Source organism: Loxodonta africana, chromosome 2, assembly GCF_030014295.1.
Source record: "Loxodonta africana isolate mLoxAfr1 chromosome 2, mLoxAfr1.hap2, whole genome shotgun sequence".
Taxonomy (NCBI): domain Eukaryota; kingdom Metazoa; phylum Chordata; class Mammalia; order Proboscidea; family Elephantidae; genus Loxodonta; species Loxodonta africana.
In genome coordinates this window covers 74968563-74991661 of record NC_087343.1, presented here as the reverse complement: position 1 = coordinate 74991661, position 23099 = coordinate 74968563, and the positions used below count along the sequence as shown (strand labels likewise).

At 37.6% G+C, this 23099-nt stretch overlaps 1 protein-coding gene across 3 annotated transcripts in view; it reads right to left on the bottom strand.

The window, feature by feature from the left end:
* BDP1 (B double prime 1, subunit of RNA polymerase III transcription initiation factor IIIB) overlaps window positions 1-23099 on the bottom strand; it is a 118049-nt gene that overhangs the window by 50560 nt on the left and 44390 nt on the right. For all 3 annotated transcript variants that reach the window (XM_064272962.1, XM_064272961.1, XM_064272963.1), the window contains exons 14-22: window positions 22341-22432; window positions 21264-21459; window positions 20329-20459; window positions 14518-17038; window positions 13690-13877; window positions 13093-13315; window positions 11386-11564; window positions 8901-9108; window positions 7919-8058 (exon numbers count right to left, since the gene is read on the bottom strand). In XM_064272962.1, the coding sequence (XP_064129032.1) occupies window positions 7919-8058; window positions 8901-9108; window positions 11386-11564; window positions 13093-13315; window positions 13690-13877; window positions 14518-17038; window positions 20329-20459; window positions 21264-21459; window positions 22341-22432 (3878 nt within the window). The remainder of the gene's footprint in view (window positions 1-7918; window positions 8059-8900; window positions 9109-11385; window positions 11565-13092; window positions 13316-13689; window positions 13878-14517; window positions 17039-20328; window positions 20460-21263; window positions 21460-22340; window positions 22433-23099) is intronic.

The following is a 23099-nucleotide window of genomic DNA, read 5'->3' as shown; positions in this document are numbered from 1 at the left end:
AGCTCCCAACCCAAGTAGCAGATATAAGGTTTCACGGGAAATATTTTACTAACTAGCAAGGATTTGAATGATAGGAAATCACTTGAAAGTTTAAAATCTAATATAAACCCGAATGTTTATAAAGAATAGCTGGGTATACAGGTGTCTACCATGAGCTCTCTGAAAGACCTGTATTGAAGGCTAATTTTACATAACACTCTCAATAAATTACCTAGAAGAGAAAGTAGACAGTTATTTTCCAAATGTGCCAACCTTATGAAGCTCTTCTGGCAATAAAACACCAAAGATGTTCACAGGAAGATCTAAGAAGGCTAATACATGCCAGTGGAGGTTAATGTACTTAGTAAAAAAAAAAATGTAACAAGTATACGCTATTTACAATAAAATATGATTCTGCAAAAAGATTGAGAATAAAATATATACGTGAGCAAAATGTGTCACTGAGGTCAAAATGGCCAATAAAATGACAGAAGAATAAGCTAATTTTAAAACTACAAAAAAATAGTTACTCTAAAGAAAGTTACCAGTCATGGTACATCTAACAGCTGGAATAAACTTCATGAACTAGAAAATATTAAAAAGTAAGAAAGGGGTGTGAGTTTCCATACAGGAAGTTTAAAAGTTGGATCTCTCTCATCAAGAAATACAAAGATTAAGTATAAAACAACTTAAAACATGAAAAGTTTATTTCATAACAAATAAAAGATGTTGCTGCTGTTGTTAGGTGCCGTTGTGCCAGTTCCGACCCATAGTGACCTTATGTACAACAGAACAAAACACTGCCTGGTCCTGCACCATCTTCACAATTGTTATGTTTGAGCCCATTGTTGTAGCCACTGTGTCAATTCATCTCATTGAGGGTCTTCCTCTTTTTCCCTGACCCTCTACCAAGCATGATGTATTTCTTCAGGGATTGGTCCCTCCTGATAAAATTGCGAAAGTAGGACAGATGAAGTCTCGTCATCCTCCCGTCTAAGGAGCACTCTTGGCTGTACTTCTTCCAAGACAGATGTTTGTTATTCTGGTACTCCACAGTATACTCAATATTCTTCACCAACACCATAATTCAAAGGCATCAGTACTTCTTTAGTCTTCCTTATTCCTTGTCTAGCTTTCATATGCATATGAGGCGACTGAAAATACACGGCTTGGGTCAGACAAACCTTAATCCTCAAAGTGACATCTTTGTTTTTTAACATCTGAAAGAAGTCTTTTAAAGCAGATTTGCCCACTGCAACACATCTTTTGATTTTCTGACTACTGCTTACATGGGCATTGATTGTGGATCCAAGTAAAAATGAAATCCTTGACAATGTCAGTCTTTTCTCCATTTATTAAGATGTTCTTTATTGATCCAGTTGTGAGCATTTTTGTTTTATGTTCAGGGGAAATACATACTGAAGGCTGTAGTCTTGATTTTCATCAGTAAGTGCTTCACATCCTAATCTTAGCTTTCAGTAAGCAAGGTCTTGTCACCTACGTATCTCAGGTTGTTAAGGAGTCTTCCACCAATCCTGATGCCATATTCTTGTTCATACAGTCCAGCTTCTCAGATGATTTGTTCAGCATACAGACTGAGTAAGTATGGTGGAAGGATGCAACCCTGATGCACACCTTTCTTGATTTAAAACCATGCAGTATTCCCTTGCTCTGTTCGAACAACTGCCTCTTGGTCTACGTACAGGTTCCACATAAGCACAATTAAGTGTTCTGGAATTCCCATTCTTTCCAATGGTATCCAAAATTTGTTACGATCCAACTGGGTGTTGTCTAACCCACAGAGTCATAAGTTGGACGTGCACAGCAGCACTCCATCATTAAATGGAAGTGGTATATACAAGATCAAGCCCAAGCAGGACTTGAAGGCACAAGTTGCATGAGGAAGTGGCCCAAATGCCCATGGTATCCACTCCCCTCACATTACCTTCCATCTCCCAATAGGCACCTATGGCCTCACGGGGAGTTCCTTATGACCAAATGACTGAAGAGAAAACTCATGCCTGATTTACAGATGGTTATGCACGATATGCAGGCACCACTCGATATGCAGCAGCACTACAGCCCCTTTCTGGGACCTCCTTGAAGGACAGTGGTGAAAGGAAATCCTCCCAATAGGCAGAACTTCGATAACTGCACTTGGTTGTTCATTTTGCTTGGAAGGAGAAATGGCCAGATGTGCAACTGTATACTGATTCATGGGCTGTGGCCAATGGTCTGGCTATGATGGTCAGGGAGACAAGGATTTATGGGGAAGAGGTATGTGAACAGGTGTCTCTGAATGGGTCAAAGAAGTGAAGATATTTGTGTCTCATATGAATGCTCACCAAAAGGTGACCTCGACAGAGGATGGTTTTAACAATCAAGTGGATAGGATGACGTGTTCTGTGGGAACCACTAATCCTCTTTCCCCAGTTACTCCCGTCATTGCCCAATGGGCTCATGAACAAAGTGGCCATGGTGGCAGAGATGGAGATTATCCACGGGTCCAGGAACATGGACTTCCACTCACAAGGCTGACCTGGCTACAGCCACTACTGTGCATCCAATCTGCCAGTGGCAGAGACCAACACTGAGTCCCCGATATGGCACCATCCCTCCAGATGACCAGCCAGCAACTTGGTAGCAAGTCGACTACCTTGGACCACTTCCATCATAGAAAGAGCAGCATTTCATCCTTACTGGAATAGACACTTAATCTGGATATGGATTTGCCTTCCCTGCATGCCATGCTTCTGCCAAAACTACCATTCGTGGACTTACAGAATGCCTTATCCACCACCACGGTATCCCACATACCATTGCCTCTGATCAAGAGACTCATCCCACAGCAAACAAAGTGGAGCAGTGGGCCAATGCTCACGGAATTCACTGTTCTTACCACGTTTCCCACCATCCTGAAGCAGCTGGCTTGACGGAATGATGGAATGGTCTCTTAAAGACACAATTATGGCACAAGCTAGGTGGCAATACCTTGCAGGGCCAGGGCAATGTTCTCCAGGAGGCTGTATATGCTCTAAACCAGCATCCAATATATGGTGCTGTTTCTCCCATAGCACGGATTCATGGGTCCAGGAATCAACGAGTAGAAATAGGAGATGCACCAGTCACTATTACCCCTAGTGATCCACCTGCAAGATTTCTGCTTCCTGTCCCCATGACCTTATGCTCTGCAGGCCTAGAGGTCTTAGTTCCAAAGGGAGGAATGCTCCAACCTGGAGACACATCACTGATTCCATTAAACCAGAAGCTAAGAATACCACCTGGCCACTTTGGGCTCCTTATGCCTCTGGATCAACAGGAAAAGAAGGGAGTTACCATAATGGCTGGTGGGACTGATCCAGACTACCAAGAGGAAATCGGATTGATATTACATAATGGAGATAAAGAAGAGTATTTCTGGAATGCATGAGATCCCTTAGGGTGTCTCTTAGTACTACCATGTCCTGTGATTTTTAAAAGTCAACGCAATTCCAACATGACTACTAATGATGGCTCCGACCCTCCAGGAATGAAGGTTTGGGTTACCCCATCAGGCAAAGAACGATGACCAGCTGAGGTGCCTGCTGAGGGCAAAGGGTGGTGGAAGAAGGTAGTTCTAAATACCAGTTACGGCCATGTGACCAGTTGCAGAAATAAGGACTGTAATTGTTACAAGTATTTCTGCTTTGTATGTGTGCATCAGGTATTTTTGTTTTCTTATTAAAAAAAAAAAAAACTTTTTTTTTTTTTAAATAAAATATAAGATGTAAATGGGGCTAGTGCATTTTTTGTTTACGTGTGTTAGCTATGTTAGGCTCAAGTATAAGTGTACCTGTGTTTATTCAGGGATTATGTATGGTTTGGGGAGATGTGTACAGATGCCAAGTTGACAAGGGGTGGACTGTGATGGTTAAGATTGTGTGTCAACTTGGCTGGGCCACGATTCTTGGTGTTTTGGCAGTTGTATAATGTCGCAATCATTTCCCTGTTGAAACGTGATATGTGATCACCCCCATGATGGAATATGCTGAGTGGTACTGGCCGGGGTGGGGCTTGTGGTGGCTCACCGCTCCCTCAGCCTTCATCTCTCTGCCTTCCACCACATCCTTCCTTCCTGCTCCCCTTGCAAAAGTCATTGGCTTGTTTTAGGTCCAGGAGTTGTCTTTTGTCTGACCTCTGGTTCTTGGGACTTGAGCTAGCAGCTTATTTGTCCATTTTTGGATTCGCTGATTTTCATGGCCTGTGAGCAAGAGTCCTGCTCCCTCACCTGCCTATCTTGGGTTCACCAGCCCCTGCAACTAAGTGACTCAGGAGAAACCTTGCAGTCTTGCCAGCTGACCTTGGCAATTCCTTGACCGTCACAACCTGTGAATGGGATCCCAGCTCTCCAAACTGCTCATCTTGGGTTCACCAGCTTCTGCGGCTCTGTGAATTGGGAAAGGACTCTATCCTGATCCAAGGACTTGGGAATGTCCCAACGCCTACAATTGCGTGAGCTGTTTCCTTAATGTAAATCTCTATGTTTATATGCATTACTGGTTTTGCTTCTCTAGAGAACCCAGCCTAAGACAGATCCACATAGTCGAATGCCTTTGCAGTCAGTAAAACACAGGTAAACATCTTTCTGGTATTCTCTGCTTTGAGCCAAGATCCATCAGACATCAGTAGTGATATCCCTCATTCCATGTTCTCCTCTGAATCCGGCTTGAATTCCTGGCAGTTCCCTGTCAATGTACTGCTATAACCATTTTTTAATTATCTTTAGCAAAATTTTACTTGCATGTGACATTAATGACATTGTTCAATAATTTCTGCATTCTGTCGGATCACCTTTCTTTGGAATGGCACAAATATGGATTTCTTCCATTCGGTTGGCCAGGTAGCAGTCTTCCAAATTTCTTGGTATAGACAAGCAAGCACCTCCAGCACTGCATCTGTTTGTTCAAACAACTCAATTGGTATTTCGTCAATTCTTTGAGCCTTGTTTTTTGCCAAAGCCTTCAGTGCAGCTTGAATTTCTTCCTTCAAAAGCATTGGTTCTTAATCATATGCTACCTCCTGAAATGGCTGAATGTCGACCAATTCTTTTAGGTACAGTGACTCTGTGTATTCCTACCATCTTCTTTTGATGCTTCTTGTGTCACTCAATATTTTGTTCATACTAAAAATCAAACCAAACCTATTGCTGTTGAGTTGATTGACTCTTAGCAACCCTACAGCCTATAAAAACAGCCTACAGAATCCTTTAAATTGCTTAAAAATTGAAACTCAAAGCTTGAATTTTTTTCTACAATTCTTTCAGCTTGAGAAATGCCAAGCATGTTGATCCCTTTTGGCTTAAATAAAGATAGCACTGCCTATACAGGTATGCATCGCTTAATGTCTACAATACGTTCCGTGAAATAGGGTGATTTGTGATTTGAATGTTGTATGAACATCTGGGTTCGTGGGAACACCTGGGTTCGTGGGGCCTGGGGTTCCTTGGTGCACTGCCCAGGGGCTGCTGTGCTTCACGCAGCCCAGGCAGTTCCCGCTGCAGATGCCTGAGGTGAGTACTCAGCGGGTCCCACCCAGAGTATGACCCGCAGCCCCATGAAGGTCAGCCTCACAAAGGTCACTGTGGGAAGGCTCCAGGCTCAGGCAGCAGAGGAGTGGTGTCCGTGACCCGGTACCCCTGCCAGGGCCAGACCACAGGCGTATAAGTGGTCAGACGTTGACAAACAGACATTATATAGCTCATGACTGTGTAACTGCAGCAATTTGCTAGTCCGAAAGTCATAAATCCTGAAAACTTAAGTTTAAAAACTAAACTGCTAATGTTACATTAAGTAACTTACTTAAATCTTCCAGGTTAATTTAGTCAATTATAAATGAGAGCATTTGGAGAGGCTGAATTTGAAGATCACTAGTCTTTAAAGTCTCAGACTAAAAATCAAAATCCTTATGATGGCCCTATATAATCTACCCTTCTCCATCCCCAACCTTTATTATTTGACATCTACCTTTCCTCTCTTTTGCTGTTTCAGCCACACTGGCCTCTGCTGTTCTTGAAACATGCCAGGCATGTGCTTACTTTAATGCTTTTGAACTGCTGTTCCCTCTTCCGCTGGACATTTCTTTGACTTGCTTCCTCCCTCTTTCAGGTCTTTTCTCCAATAGTACCTTTTCAAGGAAGCACTCTCTGACCAATGCTAATTAAAAATTAAGTCCCTATTCATCATACTCCTCACCCAACACACACCTGCTTTATATTTCTCCTCTATAGTATTATTGTCTGGTATACTATTAATTTAACTTATTTATTTTGTATATCATCTGTTCCAATTAGAACATAACCTCCGCTAAGGCAGATTTTTTCTTTTGTTTACTCTTATGTTGTCAGCACCTCGAACAGTGCCTGGCACATAGAAGACACTAAAATATTTGTTTAATGCATGAATATATAAGATTCTTTTCAGTGGAGAAATTGTATAATTCTGTAAGACCAAGAGGCATGAAATTATACATGGAAAGGAAATCCATAAATAGTTATTAGAAGCCAGAAATGTAAACAGGCTCATCTTTAATGTTCGGGGATTAGTATCTCAGAGTTTCCTGGAATAATTATCAGAGATAAAACTACTAGACTGGACTAATCACCAGCTAACTCCAATACAGCATTTGTAATACAAAAGGATTCGTAATATATTTTGGTGGAAAACACTGAGTACTTCACTTAAATATCCCATTTAAAGAAATGAAGAAGTGGCTTAGTACGGGAATTTGAAATTAATGTAAAAACTCGTCTAAGTCATAAAATAAAAACAATATGAAAAGGCTTTTTAAGACAAAAAAAGATAAAAGAAATCCATACTAAAATACAAAACTTCACATTAGAAACTCTGCCTAAACAGAACAGTTTAAAGCCATCCAAAATCAATAGCACCACTTGTTCAGACAGGTGACACAATATGCCCATATCCCGTATGTATGATTTCTTTATATAATTAGAGAGGGCACAAAGGCTACAACATTTCTTCTGAGTTCCCTCCAAAAAATAACGTAATTCTATTTAATTAAAGGAAGGTGGAATATTCAAAGTAAGAGTGCTGAAGACATGCTGGAGTACAATAAATACGTCACAAAAACACACCCCAGTTACACAGATAGTGTAGTGAACTACATGGATCATGAATTTTATCCAAGAAGGGTGTTTTTATTTTTCTTATATAGACTAAAAAGGAAGAAACTAATATATTCTGCTTTAACAGCAACAATAATAAAGCAGATGGCAAGTAACAAATGAAAGCTATGCTGAAATTTCTTTACCACACTAGTATGTCTCATTTAAAAGGTAATGTTCTTACCATTCGGCTCAGGGCATACCATATCATACCATACCAGGTGCCTTCAAGTCAACTCCGACTCATGGCAACTCACGTGTCAGAGGAGAACTGTGTTCTAGGGGGTTTTCAATGGCTGATATTTCCAAAGTACATTGCCCGTTCTTTCTTTCGACGAGCCCCTGTGCGGACTCAAGCTACCAACTTCTTGGTTAGGAGCCGCATACTAACTGCACCACCTAGGGACTCCAGCTTGGGGCATAATTACCTCTAAGTATAGTATAAGTAGCACTTCCTATTTATGAACTTCAGTCAGCAGGTTATACATTTCCAAAGAAGATGAAAAAAACTTAAGACCCTTTGTCCATTATTAACGGTTAGTTTTAAAATAAAAAATGAGGATTTTTTTAGACTTTTCAAAGAAATTACAAATTAAGAGGACATTAGCCATGCAATTCTTACAGCATATCAAGAAGCTGATTTAAAATATCCTAATTTTGTAATTACTATTTTATCTTTTATAACAATTTCCAGGGTGTGATATAAAATCAGTTATGTAAAAATCCAACCTTTATCTTTGAAAAGTTTTATGCTGTTCTGATTAAAAGTAAACTCACCTTATCTTTTCATCTAAAACATTAATTTTGTTAACATGAAGGTTTTCTACAAGAACCACATGACTCTGATCTTCATTGATTCTGCACTCGGACACTTTGGAAGATACAACTTCAATTTCAGTTCCAATTTGAGAATTTGGCTGAAGATGACAAAATATATTAGTTTTTTTTTTTTTTTTTTTTAACTGCAAAACATACCTCCTAAAATATTTCAATCATGAGGAAAGGTATTTAGTAAGATTCTAAGCCGGTGGAATCAGAGGCCATTGTGGCTGAAACTGCAAAAGACAGGAAAGGTGGATGCCAGGGTTTGTGATGTTCATGTTGTGCTGCCGAAACAAAACTGCCTAGCTCATAGAGAAAGTTTCAAGACTTATTATAGTAATATGTTTACTAACACTTTAAAAACTAAAACAGTCACCTGTTGTGAAACGAACAAAAAAATGGGTTTTTAAAAAGAGTTTTTTTATGTTGTTCAAATATGGATTACAATCAATTGAAGTATTTCCCTTGGTAACAGAGAAAAGAACAGAAAAACAAGAAGCAGCTAAAATGGACATTTTTAGGCATTAAAATAAAGATTTCTTTCTAACATGAAAAGGTTCATCAACAAGAGAATGGGTCAAACTGTAGTTCAAAACAGGGGAATATTATCCAGCAATTAAAAGTGATGTACCTCTACATTTCTTGACACAGAAAGCAACTTAACATATTAAAGTGAAAGACAATAAGTACCAAAATAGCATGTGTAAAATGATTTTATTGTTTAAATTTATATAAGTATCTGTATTTTTTTTTTATACACTAATCTGGTAAGATGCGTCAAAAGGTTTTCAGTAGTTATCTGAGGGTGGTTGAGACCTGGGGTAGTTGTTATTATTTAATATTATTATTTTTTAATTGAACGTTTTCACAATAATAGGTTCATTAGTTAAGAAAATAATAAATCTATTTTCACATTAATTACGTAACAATAACTCACCACAGCAGGGGATTTTTTAGTTTCATCTTTTTGTAACACTGGTCTTTCTTCCTTAATTATGTCTTTAGCTTCACTTTTTTCTACTATTTGCCTCTGTTCAATCTTTCTTATGTTTGGTTTGGGTCTCTGAAGTCGGCGCCTTATTGGTTGAGAAGTTTGGATACCACTTTCTTTCATTTCTTGTTGCAAAGTGTTTGTGTTGTAAGTCCTAGAAAATGGGACAGAGAAAAAGAGAGGGCACTCAATTGTAAAGAGTTGAACTAACGTAATAAATATGAAGTGTCAATCTCCTCTAATAATCTCTCTTTAAAAATAATGTTGGCCCATTAAAAGAAAACTAAATTATTTTGATTATAAATATTTTATAAAGGAAATAGTTAACAATCACAATTCTCAAAAAGTAATGGTTATATACTCACATACATACATTTCTAAATGCATTTCTTGGGTAAGATGTTAATCAGCTAACAAGGAATATATGCAGGCAAGCATTAAGAGCTGTTGAACTCAAATATGATATTCTACCTTAGGCACTCTTCCAAAGCAAAAAAAATAAACCAACTATCCTTTATTTAGGAAAAAAAAAAGTCCGCAGGTGGTGCAATCAGTTTCTGCTCAACAGCTAACCTAAAAGTTGGCAGTTCGAACTCACCCAGTGGAACTGTGAAACAAAAAGGCTAGCAATCTGCTTCCATTAAGATTATAGCCAAGAAAACCCTATGGAGTATTTCTACTCTGTAACACACGGGGTCACCATGAGTCAGGATCAACCTGACAGTAACTAACAACAACAACGAATCCTTTATATTCATTTTGAAAATACATTAAAAATCTTAATTAAAGCTAAGAAATATTTTAAAGAACAGTCTTTCTTAGATATTAAAAGAAACATCAACACTTCACCAAAGAAGACAACCAGGCAGCCAACAGACACATGAGGAAATGCTCACAATCATTAGCCATTAAAGAAATGCAAATCATAACTACAATGAAGTACCATCTCACCCTGACAATGCACTAAAAAAAAAAAAACCCACAAAATAACAAGCGTTGGAGAGGTTGTGGGGAGACTGGAACTCTGATGCACTGCTGATGGGAAAGTAAAATGGTACAACCACTTTGGAAAACGATATAGTGCTTCCTTAAAAAGCTAGAAAAAGAAACACCTTATGATCCAGCAATCCCACTCCTAGGAATATACCCAAGAGAAATAGGAGCCATCACACAAATAGACATATGCACACTCATGTTCACTGCAGCACTATTCACAATGGCAAAAAGATGGAAACAATCTAAATGCCCATCAACAGATGAATGGGTAAATGAATTATGAAACATATACACAATGGAATACTATGCAATTATAAAGAACAAGGATGAATCCACGAAGCATCTTACAACATGGATGAATCTGGAGGGCACTACGCTGAGTGAAATAAGTCAATCACAAAAGGACAAATATTGCATAAGGCCACTCTTACAAAAACTCAAGAAAAGGATTAAACACAGAAAAAAGCATTCTTTGATGGTTATGAGGGTGGAGAAGAAGGAGGAAGGAAAATCACTAACTAGATAGTAGACAAGGGTCAACTTCGGTGAAAGGAAGGACAACGCACAATACAGGGGAAGTCAGCACAACTAAACCAAAGCAAAAGCAAGGCAGTTTCCTAGACACATCCAGACACTTTGAGGGACAGAGTAGCTGGGGCTGAGGACCATAGTTTCCGGGACATCTAGGTCAACTGGAATAACGTAGTATATAAAGAAAATGTTCTACATCCCACTTTAGTGAGTAGCATCTGGAATCTTAAAAGCTTGTGAATGGCCATTTAAGACACACCTATTGGTCCCACCCCACTCGGAACAACAGAGAACGAAGGAAACCAAAGACAAGGAAAATACTAGCCTAAGGACTAAAGGACCAATTAAACCAGAGACTCTACCAGCCTGAGACCAGAGGAACTAGACGTTGGCCAGTTACCACCCGTGACCGCCCTGACAGGGGACACAACAGAGTCCAGGACAGAGCAGGAGAAAAATGTAGAACAGAAAGCTCAAATTCACATAAAAAAGATCAGACTAATCATCTGAGACGGGAGGAACCCCCAAAATTATGGCTACCAATGCTTTGTTAACCCAGGAATGAAACCATTCCCGAAGCCCACTCTTCAGACAATGATTAGGCAGGCCTATAAAACAAAAAATAATACTCGTGAGGAAAGTGCTTCTTACTTCAATCAGACGTATGAGACCAAATGGGCAGCTCCTGTCCAAAAGCAGGATGAGAAGGTGGGAAGGGACAGGAACTGGTCAACGGACACAGGGAACCCAGGGTGGAAAGGCAGAATGTGCTGTCACATTGTGGGGATTGCAACCAATGTCACAAAACACTATGCGTATAAATTTCTGAATGAGAAATTAACTTGAGCTGTAAAGTTTCACCTAAAGCACACACACATCAAAAACAAACATCAGTGTTTATTACCCTGTAGAAGCAACCAAGTCGTCTTCCTGAGCTTGTGTGGACTGAGGCTCCTCTTCTGGTTCACAAGAATGTGAATGTGAAAGGCTCTTTTCAGTCTGTACACGTGGTAATATCACAGCCTTTTCCTCCTTATGACCTGATTCATCTTTTTCTCTCAATGTCATTAGGGAAGCCACATTCTAGAAGACATATAAAAAAAAATTTTTTTTAAGTTCATCCAGGGTTGGTAAAGGTATAGGGAAATACAGACTTTCACATACTATTAGCAGAGGAATAAATTTTCAAAATCTTTGTAGAGTGCAATCAGACAATACGTATCCAAATTTTAAACTCCCCAGCAATTCCACTTCTAGAAAGTTATCCTACAAAAATACTCAATTTTCTAAAAATGTATATAAAAGGACATATATTATAGCATCATAATAACCAAAAAAAGAAACAAAATATCAGAAACAAGAAAAATAGTCAGTAGAAGATTAAATAAATTATAAAATCCTTACAATGCAACAGTACATAGCCATTTAAAATGTTAAATTTCTACATACTGTTCCAGAAAGGGGCCCTGGTGGCACAGTGGTTAAGCACTACTGAAAGGTAGGCAGTCAAACCCACCAACCGCTCCATGGGAGAAAGATGTGGCTGTCTGCTTCCCTAAAGATTTATAGCCAAGGAAACCCTATAAGTAACTTCTTACTGTCTCACAGGGTCACTACGAGTCAGAATCAACTCGACGGCAGTGAGTTTGGTTTTCTGCTTCCAGAAAGAGGCCCACAACATTGTATCAAGTGGAAAAACCAGAAGGCAAGGCTTGATGCTATTTTTTGCAAAACAATAAAAATACATGCACATTTTATTATTTATACGGTTAACTTGGGAGAGAGGGATGCAACATAAAGGACTCTCAGTTTTTAGACTATGTATCTTTTTAATTTAAAAGCTTTATAACCAGAAAAAAGAATTACAAATGTTGATAACAGCGAAGAACTAAGCTATTTTAGGATGTCAAATAAGAATTTTAATTCAAAAAACATATGTTTAGAAAACTCAATTTATGAGTATTAACAGTTCACTTCAAAGCTTTTGATGCGATCTTAATCTGTTATGGGTCAAGTCAATGAAGTATACAAAATATCACCTTTAATACATATTGAGCTTTTAATTTTCATTTCATCTTCACAACACAGTAACACAGTAATTATTATTCCTATTTTTCCTACAAAGAAATGATTACATCATGCAGTTATGGTCACATAGTGAGTAAAGGCCCAGGCCTCCTAAATGCCTTCCCATGACACACTTGCCCATCATCAGACTTCTGAGATTCTTACACAAACTACAGAAACAATGATGACATTACACACAGGAACAGTATCACACACAGTAAAAATAATATGAAGAAACACTTGTGAAATTTTAATTCTGTGTCTTTCACTTTAGTAACCCTCAACAGCTACTGTCAAAGTTAATTCCAACTCATGGTGACCCCATGCGTGTCAGAGGAGAACTGTGCTCCACAGGGTTTTCAATGACTAATTTTCCAGAAGTAGACTGCCAGGCTTTTCTTTCAAAGCACCTCTGGCTGGACTACAACCGCCAACCTTTCAGTTACCAGGTGAGAACATTAACCATTTGCACAACCCAGAGGCTCCTTAGTAACACCAATGACAAACACAAACAAACAAAAACTCCGTCTTCAATATCACTCACATCTTGAGAAGGGCAGTTATTAGTCTGTTCAGTGTTCTGTTGTACTACGACAGTCTCCATTTTATCCATTTCTAATTTCTTCCCAGGTACGTATTTTTCTGCTTCTGTAGTCTCTCTCTTTAAAGCTGCTCTTGCTAGGTTTGGTTTTGGTTTTTTGAATCGACTTCTCACAAAAGGTACTATTTTAACTTCAGATGGCTTCTGTTCTTGAGGAAGAGATTTGCTTTTGGGACAAGGATTATCAAGCTTTAGAATGAACTGAAAAGGCAGTGGACCAGAGTCTTAAGACAAGCTTACAGACTGGCAATAACATTATCAATTCTTAACAGAAAAACAAATTGGACTATTTGGTGGATGCTGAAAAATAGGAAGGCATAACCCAGGTATGAGCCTAGGAATACCATCTTTGCACAAAAAAATACAGGTTTGTCAAACCTGCGTTGACTTAGGAGTATGTGTTACATATGATTCTGTGTGTGCTGGGAATTTTCACAATTAACCATCAGAATGATCGTTTTTCCTAGCCTTCCCAAAACTATAATTTGCAAATATAACTTTCTATGCTTTCTTTAAAAATGCACACTTACGTACTTATACCTTAAATTAGTATTGGAACGCTGCTCCGGAACATCTGGAAATTGCATCCCTTGGTCCTCTATCTTACCAAGGTCAGAAGTCTGCAAAGAAGCCTCTGAATGACTTAACTGACTTGACGCTTCCTCTTCAGAATTTCTTTTCTCTTCTACAGACGTACGCACCACTGACTGCATGTCACTGCTAATGCTCTGGAGGAACAGTCATGTAAATCAGCACACTTACAAGATTTCTTAAGCATTTCTGACGTTTCAAAGAAAAGCCGAAACACTTTTCTTAAAAAATCTACAACTTTGTTTCTGATTTTTAAATAAAATTTAATTTACAAATGTTAATACATAGAGTTCAGGAAACTTCTTTTCATATTACATATTATCATTTTTCCAAAGCACAGATAATGGTATCTATGCCAAAAAAAAAAAATCCCCCAAAATGCTAAAATGTTAAAAATAGAATAAATGTCAAGTAACTGGAAACACTTAATAAAAGAAACTTTTTTAAAATGGAATAAAGGGGAGGAGATAGGAAATAAAAACGGATACAAATATGGTCAGAAGTAATTTCAAAGTATGTTCATACCAGGGTTACCACAAATTCAGTCCAATTTCCTATGCCCCTTTTATCTAAAGGAGCAATTTCAAATTGACATTAAGAACAGTAACTTCTAAGTTTCTTCAGGATCCTAAATATACATATTTAGGGCTAGAAAAGGGCTTCAGACTTTTTGAGATTTTAAAAACATTATTCAGCTTAAGGGCAATAATCATGAAATTAAATTTTCTCTGAAAAAAGTATTCAAAATTAACTTTTAAAGGACAGAAAAATACATACTTGTACATCTGGTAAAGGCATACAGCTGCAGTCACCACTGCTATTCTGTATTAAATTTATCTCGGTTTGTCTTGAGGTATCAGTCTCCTCTGGCTCATTTTTCCTTGGAGCAGTATCTACTTTTCCAGTATTTCTCAAATTGGCTACCGTTTCCTCAATAGCACTGATCTCTCCTGATCCTCTTTCCCGCAAGGAAATTTCTCTTCCAGTGTCTTTCAAATCTGCCTCCATTTCCTCAATAACAGTCATCTTTCCTGATACCTTGTCCATGACGAAAATGTTTCCTTTTCCAGTTTCTTTCAAATCAATCTCCCTTTCTCTTATGGTACTGACCATTTTTACTACCTTTTCCCTTGGGGAAATATCTCTTCCAGTTTCTTCCAAATCTACCTCCACTTCACTTATAGTTTTGACCTCCTCTGGGGCTTTTTCTGATGGGGGTATTTCTCTTCTTCCAGTTTCTTCAAAATCTGCCTCTCTTTCCTCTGAGGCAGCAATCATTTCTGGGATGCTCTGCCTTGGGAAAATCTCTCTTCCCGTTTCTTCCAAATCTGTCTCCATCTCACCTATAGTCTTGGCCTCCTCTGGGGCCTTTTCCTGTGGGGTTATTTCTCTCCTTCCACTTTTTTCAAAATCTGCCTCTCTTTCCTCAAAGGCAGTAATCATTTCTGGAATGCTCTGCCTTGGGGAAATCTCTCTTCCAGTTTCTTCCAAATCTGTCTCCATCTCACCTACAGTCTTGACCTCCTCTGGGGCCTTTTTCCATGGGGATATTTCTCTTCTTCCAGTTTCTTTAAAATCTGCCTCTCTTTTCTCAGAGGTAGCAATCATTAATGGTATCTTTCTCCTTGGGGAAATCTCTCTCTCAGTTTTTTTCAAATCTTTCTCCACTTCAACTACAGTCTTGACCTTCTCTGGGGCCCTTTCCCATGGGGATATTTCTCTTTCTCCAGTTTCTTCAAAATCTGCCTCTCTTTCCTCAGAATCAACTATCATTTCTGGTATCTTCTCCCTTAGGGAAACCTCTCCTTCAGTTTTTTTCCAATCTTTCTCCACCTCCTCTGGGACCTTTTTCCATGAGGATATTTCTCTTCTAGTTTCTTCAAAATCCGCTTCTCTTTCCTCAGAAGGAACACTCACTTCTGGTATCTTCTTCCTTGGGGAAACCTCTCTTTCAATTTTTTTCAAATCTTTCTCCACTTCACCTACAGACTTAACCTCCTCTGGCACCTTTTCCCATGGGGAGATTTCTCCGCTTCCAGCTTCTTCAAAATCTGCCTCTCCTTCCTCAGAGGAAGCAATCGTTTCAGAAGGAACAATGACTTCTGGTATCTTCTTCCTAGGGGAAACGTCTTTTTCAGTTTTTTTCAAACCTTTCTCCCCTTCACCTACAGTCTTGACCTCCTCTGGGGCCTTTTTCCATGGGGATAGTTCTCTTTCTCCAGTTTCTTCAAAATCTGCCTCTCTTTCCTCAGGAGCAGCAATCATTTCTGGTATCTTTTTTCTTGGAGAAACTTCTCTTTCAGTTTTTTTCAAACCTTTCTCCACTTTACCTACAGTCTTAACCTCCTCTGGGATCTCTTCCTGTGGGGATATTTCTCTTTCTCCAGTTTCTTCAAAATCTGCCTCTGTTTCCTCAGAAGCAGCAATCATTTCTGGTATCTTTTTCCTTGGGAAAACCTCTCTTTCAGTTTTTTTCAAGCCTTTCTCCACTTCACCTACAGTATTGACCTCCTCTGGGGCTTCTTCCTGTGGTGATATTTCTCTTTTTCCAGTTTCATCAAAATCTGCCTCTCCTTCCGCAGAGGAAGCAATCATTTCTGGTATCTTCTTCCTAGGGGAAACGTCTTTTTCAGTTTTTTTCAAACCTTTCTCCACTTCACCTACGGTCTTGACCTCCTCTGGGGCCTTCTCCCATGGGGATATTTGTCTTTTTCCAGTTTCTTCAAAATCTGCCTCTCTTTCTTCAGAAGCAGCAATCGTTTCTGTTATCTTTTTCCTTGGGGAAACCTCTCTTTCAGTTTTTTTCAAACCTTTCTCCACTTCACTCACAGTCTTGACCTCCTCTGGGGCCTTTTCCCATGGAGGTATTTCTCTTTCTCCAGTTTCTTCAAAATCTGTCTCTATTTCTTCAAGGACATCAATCACGTCTGATATGCACTCCCCTGGGGAAATTTCTTTTCCAGTCTCTCTCAAACCTGTCTCCATTTCCATAGTGGTGTCGATCATTTCTGATATCTTCTCTCTGAGAGGGACGTGTCTTCCAGTTTCTTTTAAATTTGTCAACATTTCCTTAGTAGTACTGGCCTCTACTGGTACCTTCTCCCTTGGTAAGGTTTCTGGTCTTGCCATTTCTCCCAAATCTGATTGCATTTCCCCAGAGGCAAGAACCTTCTCTGGTACCTCTTCCCTTGAGAAAATTTCTCTTCTTCCAGTCCCGCTTCCTATATTTGGTTTCTGAAATCGAGTCCTTATAATTGGGGCTTGTTTGCATATATTTGCTTCATTATCCTCTTGAATGCTACAAAAACAAAGAAACAAACACACACAATCAAGCTTTAAACCAGACTGCCAGTTGAAGAGATGATAGGTGGCAGACAGCAAAAACTGTCAAAAAAAAAATTAGGGAAGACCCAGGAGTCTGTGGGTAATATTTTAACAATGAGGGGGGTAAAAAATCCATCTTTTGAAATTACCGTAAATTTTAAAAACAATTAAATATAATGCTTTATGGGCAGGTATATATAAATAGAGAGAACAACTAATAAAGTCACTCGGAGGAGCAGTCAATTAGCCTTGAATCATCCCTTTCTAAATGTCATCCTTGCCATCCTATTCAAATGCTGGCTAGGACAGACTACCCAGTACTCTACATCGGAGCTTGTTCAAGGTGTGTCTGCTGTTTCTATCTCATAAGCACTTTGCTCTTCATAAAAAGCAGAAGCACTCTCACTAGATACAGCTCCTTTGTTTTGCTTTGTGTTTTGTTTACCATAATGAATGGTAAAATCACTAAAAATACATAAACAAATGAAAAGGCTCTAAGTAATAAGTTAAGAAAGGTCATCACTCTCCAGCAAAAGCTAGATCAAATGACACACTTGATTTATTTAGCAATGTTAAGCTAAGCAAGTGTAGAACTACACGTTCACAGCATTAAAAAAAAACCTTTACTAGAAATTATGTTACTGCTTGTTTGAAACTCTCTAGTCCCTAACCTATTCTTCCTCATTGAAACAGCTTTTACATAATGTAACTTTTTTGATAATACAGGGAAGCTCCTTAGGAACAAACTTCTCAAGTTATATTTGTTTAAAAAACCAACATGTTCATATACATCACTAACTTTATTAACTGACATCATTCAATGCAAAATTCATACCACAAAGGAAATTTAATTTAGTCCTAGTTGGACTTCAGGAGCCCTGGTAGCACAGTGAAGTGCTCCGCTGCTAACCAAAAGGTCAATGGTTCAAACCCACCAGCTGCTCTGAAGGAGAAACATGTAGCAGTCTGCTTCTGTAAAGATTTACAGCCTTGAAAACCCTATGGAGCAGTTCTACTCTGTCCTATGGGGTCGCTAAGATTTGAAATCGCCTTCAACGGCAGCGGGTTTGGTTTTAGTTAGACGGATTCCAGTCTATTCTCTGATTTATGATACTTTTCATCTTCACCCAAAAACATCTAGCTTTTAGTGAGGTTTCTATGCTAGTAACCTTGGTTTGGGTATCAAGAGGAAATATAAACTATTATGGCCTTTATAAAGTCACATGCTGAACACTGGCATATTCTTTAAACATATAGATGCTTTAAGCAAAGCCTTTATTAATAATTTCATCATGTCAACATCAGTTCAGATTTTAAGAAACAAATACGATGTTATTAGATTGTTTTTAAGTAACAAAAGGACTTTAATAAGCTTAACCTTTATGGATAAATAAGAAACAAATGTCACACCTCTTAGAGTTCATGAAAAACCAATCAGCAAATATTTCTAAGCACCTATTATATGCCAGGCAGGCACTTGCTAAAAACTGGGAATGCAATGGTAACAAGATACATCTTCTCATAGAGTTCGTATCAGGTACACAATTAAACGAAGGGCAGTATCTGAGATTGGAGATCAGATACGTAGTTGAACTAGATTACTTCTCAAAACATACAGGAGATCCAGAAATTCCCTAATCAGATCACAGACTTTAAGGAGAAAAGCAAAGAACGAAAGAGGAACAAAATTGGAGAAGGTAAAAAGACTGGGCACAAAACTATAAATCTTTTTCAAGGTCCACAAATGCCATTTTTCTAAACCACAGAGTTTAAGAATTTACAAAATATTTATACACCTCCATAAAATAAATGACAACCGTGCACAACGCAAACCTCAAAACATTTATAGGACGTAGGCAGGATGCAACCTTAGCGTAGAAAACTAAGTTTCAAAAGAATATTCACTAATTTATCACATAAAGAAGAATTTTAAATTTATTCTTCATTTCAGAGTCTTTTCCTTATTACCTCTTTCTCTAACACAGGATCTTGACCAAACCAAAGTATGTGGGGTACGGCTGTGGCAGGCAGAGGTGGGAAAGAACTGCCTCGTAGATATAAATAGGAGTTCGATTTGGTACAACATAGAATCTTAAAACTGTTATTAAGGACCTTAGAGATTCGAAGATCAGAAAGGCCACATGGTAAAACAGAAGGAGCACTGCCCTGGGAGAAAAAAGTTGTTGAGATCAGATTAGATATCAGTTATAATCAATATCCACTTGGGTTCTAAAACCAGAGGCCATTTGGGAAATTTTTCTACTGGGCCACATGAACTATTAAAATGAGTCTGGTTTAAACTGAAAAATGTAAATAAAAAATCCAAACTGCCAGGTATCTGTAACCAGTATCTATATCGAAGTAATACAGTTTGTACAGGGCTTCTACCCAGAGATTCTACGACACAGCAGTAAAACAGAATTTTACTTAATTACTTATTTGGTGGTGGGGGAGGACGGTGATAGGGAAGGAAGTAAGAAACAAAAGAATAGGGAAGGAAACAAGAAATAAAGGAATTTTTCTATCTTCTAATAAAGATCCTTAAAGTAATTCAGGAAACCTGGCTTTCACTCTTCTCAGGTTAGATTCCATTTAAATAGATTAATATAGCTATAAAAAAGTAGAGTGTAGGCCAGACTATGGATGTAAAAGAGTAGTAAAATATTAGTAATTGCTGAAACCGGCTAGGAGGGACACGAGAATCCATTCTTCTGTTCTCTCTGCTTTTACGTACATTCAAAACTCCCAAATGGAAATTAAAAAAAAAAAAAAAAAGGTACACTAATAATTCCAACAATCTAGTTTAGTGCTCTCCAAAGGAGAAATAACAAATACAGGGAGCTTTGGCTATGAGGAGTATAGGTTTCTACATATGGGTTTTACAAAAAATTTATGTAAATTTTAAATAAACGCAATATGTGAGCATCCTAATTCCAAAAAAACAAATATTAAGAAAATAACTAAAGTTTTCATATTTGGACAGAGACATCTAATTTAATATGCACATTAAAGGATCATGCTATCCATGTTAACTCAGTCTTAATTTATGATGAGTAGCTCTTTTCAAACTACCCATAACTTAAGAAATCCACATGAAGGCTACGGCATAAACTGCCTTGAAAAATGAAGTTATACTTTATACATTATGTAACGATATATACAAAATAAATCCATCTAATTCTCTTTTGGCTAAAAAATTGATTAACAATTTCTAAAATTTTATATGAAACTTCAAAATTACATAATCAACAAGATAATGTTTACCTCCGGCATTCTTTAAGACCCTTGGGCTCATCTGCTTGCACATTTTGAAAAGTATCTTTTTTCTCAGGCTGTGATGCAATGTCTCCACAATCGAAATTTTTACATGGCTGATCTTCTGTTTGTTCATGAGCCTTAATAACAACGTTTTTAAAGTTTTAGGTTTCATAACAACACATACATTTATAAAGACTTAGTTGAAAATTTTGTTCAATGAGTAGAATGAAAATGGTTAAGATTTCAAAATGATGAAATGAAATTCAAGGGAAGCTTTCTATCATTTTTTTCTTTAGGTATCTTAGAAAATATCTTAAGCCGTGCCTTTCACCTCATCTCAAAGCCCCATTCTGTTCCCCTAATCAGAAAGCAAGTATTTATTTCCTTCAGTCTTATCTATCAGAATTACCCCATGGGATCTATCTTTCTGATTATTGTGATCACATTATAGACCTTGGGAATTACAACAGAAGAAATTCGAATCTCAAATTATGCCACCTTTTACCCTTATCATGAAGTCTAGTTAACAGGTAAATAATCTAAAATTCATGACCTTTGTCTTTGGAATTCTAACTTTTTTTTTTTAAACATTCTATTAATTTAGGCAATGTTAAAATTCACATTTCTAGGTATATTTTCAAAAGGGAAGAGTAAATCCAAATACTCACTAGATAATACGGGAAAGCAAGTCCAAATACAAGGTAAGGTGAAGATAAGACTACATACTATGGAAATACTCAAAATTCAGACAGCTGAGTGTTGAATGGCTTTACAATTAGCAACACTGTTTTGCTATGAGATTTTGGCCATAAACATAATAAACAATGCACACACATAAATCATGCAGTGTTGCTGTTTTAAAAAGGGGGTGAAAAGAGGCTTATACTGAGGCTATAAATGTTTAACAACAACAAAAAAGCAGGGGGAATCAAAGTACTTACAGCTCTATCGATACAGGATTCATTTTCATTCTTTTCTTCACTGGCCCCAATTTCTTCCTGTGATGCTGGAATTTCTTTTCTTTCGGCAACTTTACCTACATTTGGCTTTGGCCTTTGTAATCGGCCCCTCGTTAGTCGTGCAGGTCTAGAAGCCTTTGGTTGATTATCTTCCTGAAGACAAACTTTTTCACTCAAACTGGAACAATTACAAATGAATAAAAATCAATGTTTATTCTGAATTCACATACTCTTGTTTTTTAATATTTTTTCTCCCAAATACGAATAAACTAGCCTTTTAGAATATAAGGTAATTCACATCTACAAAGATAGTCATAAAACTACACCTTACTTTTTGGAACAGACATGATCCTGGAAACCTGACTATAAAAAGCATTTTTTTTAATCGAATTTTCATTACAAAATTAGAAAAAACCACAGCTGATAAGCACGTGATGCTCCCCCTCACTCAGGGCACTAATGTGTCAGGTACAACTTCAGAGCATGAGTCAAGATCTGGTACGGTCCAGAACCCACTGATTCGGATTCGTATTAGAGCAAGACCTGTTCTAGATCTCAATGCCAAGTTAAACATTTCCTTTTGAAACCCCTTGCTTTACAGAAATTATCCAGATTTTGTTAAATTCCTGTTAATGGGTTGAGAGAAATACAATGTTAATTCAGTGGAACCACAAAACCAGACAAACCAAACCCCTTGCCATCAAGCCGATTCTGACTCATAATGATCCTACAGGACAGAGTAGAGCTGCTCCATAGGGTTCCCAAGGAGTGGCTGGCGGATTCGAGCTGCTAACCTTTTGGTTTGCAGATGAGCTCTTAACCACTACACCATAACATGATTTATTTCTGTAATTTCAAACACAGAGATTTTTTTTTAATGTTTCAAAAACACCAATAGTTGAAATGGACTATGGTAACACTTGCTAACAATAAAATCCAGATATTATCAAGTAGAAAGTAAGTTACTACAAAATATATTTTTAGATGAAAAAAAGAAAACTTGTTACTACAATCATTCCTAAAAGTTAATGGTTTTATTCTACTTCTTGGAATACTTACTCAGATACAGCCTCAGCTTCAACGCTCTCTTTCTCTGAATTCTCCTTTCCCAAACTGTCAAATGTATTCATTTGATCCTTTTCCACATGATTCTATGAATTCAATTTTTTTACAGTTAATCCACTTATTACAAAGAAATGTTCAAACTTTGTAATAATCAAATAAGTGTAAATTAAAGTAACAGTATCCTTTTTTTTTGTACTTCAAATTAGAAGAGATTTAAAAAAATCCTAAATGCAGATGTGAATGTTAAAACAAATAATCTCATCCATTAATAATGGAAGTAAAATTGGCATATCCTTTCTAGAAGGCTTTTTGCCAATATGAATCAAGAGCCTTAACAATGTTCATACTCTTTGACCCAGTAAATACTAAGACCTATTTTGGGAAAATAATTACGAAGAAACATTCAACAATTTATGTACTAGTACGTTCACTGGAACATTAAATACAAAAGTAAACAATGAAATCAGATAAAATACTCAGTAACAAATGGTTAAATAAATTAGGTTACACCTATATGATAACACAAAGTCTCTAAAAATCGTATTTTCAAAAATGACACAGAAAAACGTTAATGAAATATTAAGTACCAAACTAGGGTACAAAACTGAATTACTACTACTCAATTCTGTAAAAGAAATTTAGAAAGATATATGCTAAAAGGTTGCCAGTATCTGGATATTAAAATTACAAGCACTTTTTGCTTTAATTTTTACATGAACCTGTATTTTCCAGGTTTTCCACAATTAAAAAAAA